The sequence below is a fragment of the Miscanthus floridulus genome, chromosome 2 (genome assembly GCF_019320115.1).
Source record: "Miscanthus floridulus cultivar M001 chromosome 2, ASM1932011v1, whole genome shotgun sequence".
NCBI classification, from domain to species: domain Eukaryota; kingdom Viridiplantae; phylum Streptophyta; class Magnoliopsida; order Poales; family Poaceae; genus Miscanthus; species Miscanthus floridulus.
The window spans coordinates 28772532-28774900 of NC_089581.1; the positions used below are offsets into that span (position 1 = coordinate 28772532).

Genomic DNA, 2369 nt, shown 5'->3' on the forward strand with positions numbered 1-2369 from the left:
CACGGGACACAAAAGCACAAACATATGAACCAGGAGATGTCGCGTAAGCCCGGATGGTTGTTCTCGGTAACCGACGCGATTTCGGTCAAAATTAAACAAGAGCTGCAGAGCACCCAGCATCCTTACACCGACAATATCCCAGTCGGCGGCCCTCACAAGCAAGAACCACTACCAACACCGGTAAGCAGCTTCCCCTCCCGCGCCGGCGGCAACCGCCACACGCGTTCGTTCCTCCATGTCTCGTCTCTTCACCACCCCCGGCCGCCGGCGCCGCCCCGCGCCCCGCGCGCCAGTGGAGCGGAGCTGTTGATTTTAAAAGCCCCAGTCCGTACCCATGATATTTCACTTGTCACCGCCCCTACCATCGCTAAAAAAAACCTTTCTTTTTCTCCCGTCACATCACCTTTCACTGCATACTGTCTCCTCCCCCTCACCCCTGCACTGTGCCAGACCCTCCCCTCCTCCAATCTCGCCGCCAATTAATACCCACCCCCTCCCTTGCATCCGCTCCTCCCCTCCTCTCCCCCCCCAAGCTCAGCGCCGAGGCATGCCGCCGTTGCCGTGATCGAGCGATCTGTCCGGCGATCTTGGAGGCGGCGCTAGCCTGGTGCCGCGGGCTGGCTGTCCGGCCGGCCGGGGAGCTAGCTAGCTCTCGAGCGAGGAGAACGAAGAGGGCGGGAGCCAAGTGAAGTGAAGTGAAGTGAAGCGAGGCAAGTGCTGTACCAGTAGTAGTGGTGGTCGCGAACACTATTTATAGCGCCCCGCCCCGCCCCCGCGTGCGGCGCTCTCGCTCTTCTCTCTCACAGGACCACGGCTCGCGCGCGCGCGCGCGGGCACCGACTCCGAAATAGATAGATCTCGTCTCAGTTGCTTTGCTCTGAAGCTCGCTCTCGCTTGCTGATCGTTCGTTGGTTGCCTCTTGGTTGCTTACTTGTCAGATGGACCTGGTGCCGCACCCGGACAGCCCGCACTCCGACAACAGCGGCGGCGGCGGCGGCGGGGGCTCGGCGTCCGGGGCGCTGTCGTTGCCGGGGGCGTCGTCCGCGGGCGCGGTGTCCGCGCTGGCGTCGCCGAGCCGGTACGAGTCGCAGAAGCGCCGGGACTGGAACACGTTCGGGCAGTACCTGCGGAACCACCGCCCGCCGCTGTCCCTGGCGCGCTGCAGCGGCGCGCACGTGCTCGAGTTCCTGCGCTACCTCGACCAGTTCGGCAAGACCAAGGTGCACACCCCGGCCTGCCCCTTCTTCGGTCACCCGGCGCCGCCGGCGCCCTGCCCGTGCCCGCTCCGCCAGGCGTGGGGCAGCCTCGACGCGCTTGTGGGCCGGCTACGCGCCGCCTACGAGGAGAACGGGGGGCGGCCCGAGAACAACCCCTTCGGCGCGCGCGCCGTCAGGCTCTACCTCCGCGAGGTCCGCGACCATCAGTCCCGCGCCCGGGGCGTCAGCTACGAGAAGAAGAAGCGCAAGAAGGCCCCGGCGCACCCCGTCCCCGCCGCCGTCATCTCCTCCTCCTCCCACGACGGCAACGGACACCACCACTACGAGCACCAGATGCCGCCTCCGCCACCGCCCGGCGCAGCGGCTTGACTGGCCGCCCGGCAGGCCGGAGCTCCCGGCCACACGTATGCTACTACCACATGCACTACTAGTCGATCATCTTCTTGGCTTCTTGCTACTATATATCTAGCTGAAGCTCCTGTCATCGACTACTATCTAGTTCTTGGCTTCTTGCTACTATATTTCTATCGATCTGTAGCTAGTTTAGCTGCCACTACTGCTAGTACAACTGCTGCTGTGCATCGTATTTTTTTCAGGTAATAAATAATATTTTTTCTTATACTAAATCAGCCAACAGGATTTTACGGCTATCATTTATCAATCAAGCGATCGGGGAACAGGGCATAGATCAGTTCCCAGCTTTAATTGGTGACTACTATTTGCTGCTGCTATGCCTCCAGCTGCAGTCGTGAACTTCCTGTGATGATATGCTTGCCTAGCAGCTTGCTCGTACTTGCTTAGGCTGTGTTTGGCATAGCTCGGATCCGGCTCCTGGGTGAAATCACCGTAGCAGCACTGTATCACAGAGCTGTTTTGGATTTCGAGAAATGAATTGAGAAGAGGAGAGCTGTTTTGGATTTCGAGATAGAAAATGAATTGAGAAGAGAAGGAGTCGGTGGAGCCACGATTTTGAGCTTCTCCGGCTCCGTGCTACATTACTGCTAGCGAAGATGGTGGGAGGAATGGATAAGGAGAGAGGTGGGGAGAGGGAAGGGATAAGAGGGGATGGATTCAGGGAGAGGAATTTGAGTCAATGGGAGAGCTCCATTTTGGAGACACGGATCGTAGACGTGGCGAAAAGCTAAATTGTGG

At 59.8% G+C, this 2369-nt stretch overlaps 1 protein-coding gene across 1 annotated transcript; it reads left to right on the forward strand.

Moving 5' to 3' along the window:
• Positions 1 to 503: 503 nt before the first annotated feature.
• Positions 504 to 1832, forward strand: LOC136538312 (protein G1-like5). The gene is made up of 2 exons (XM_066530298.1): positions 504 to 710; positions 939 to 1832. Exon 2 carries the CDS (start codon positions 939 to 941, stop codon positions 1584 to 1586), a length of 648 nt encoding a protein of 215 aa, XP_066386395.1. The 5' UTR covers positions 504 to 710; the 3' UTR covers positions 1587 to 1832.
• The last annotated feature ends 537 nt before the right edge of the window (positions 1833 to 2369 follow it).

What these genes read in the sequence shown, in the direction of transcription:
- LOC136538312 (XM_066530298.1), top strand. Translation starts at nt 939, where the DNA reads ATGGACCTGGTGCCGCACCCGGACAGCCCGCACTCCGACAACAGCGGC.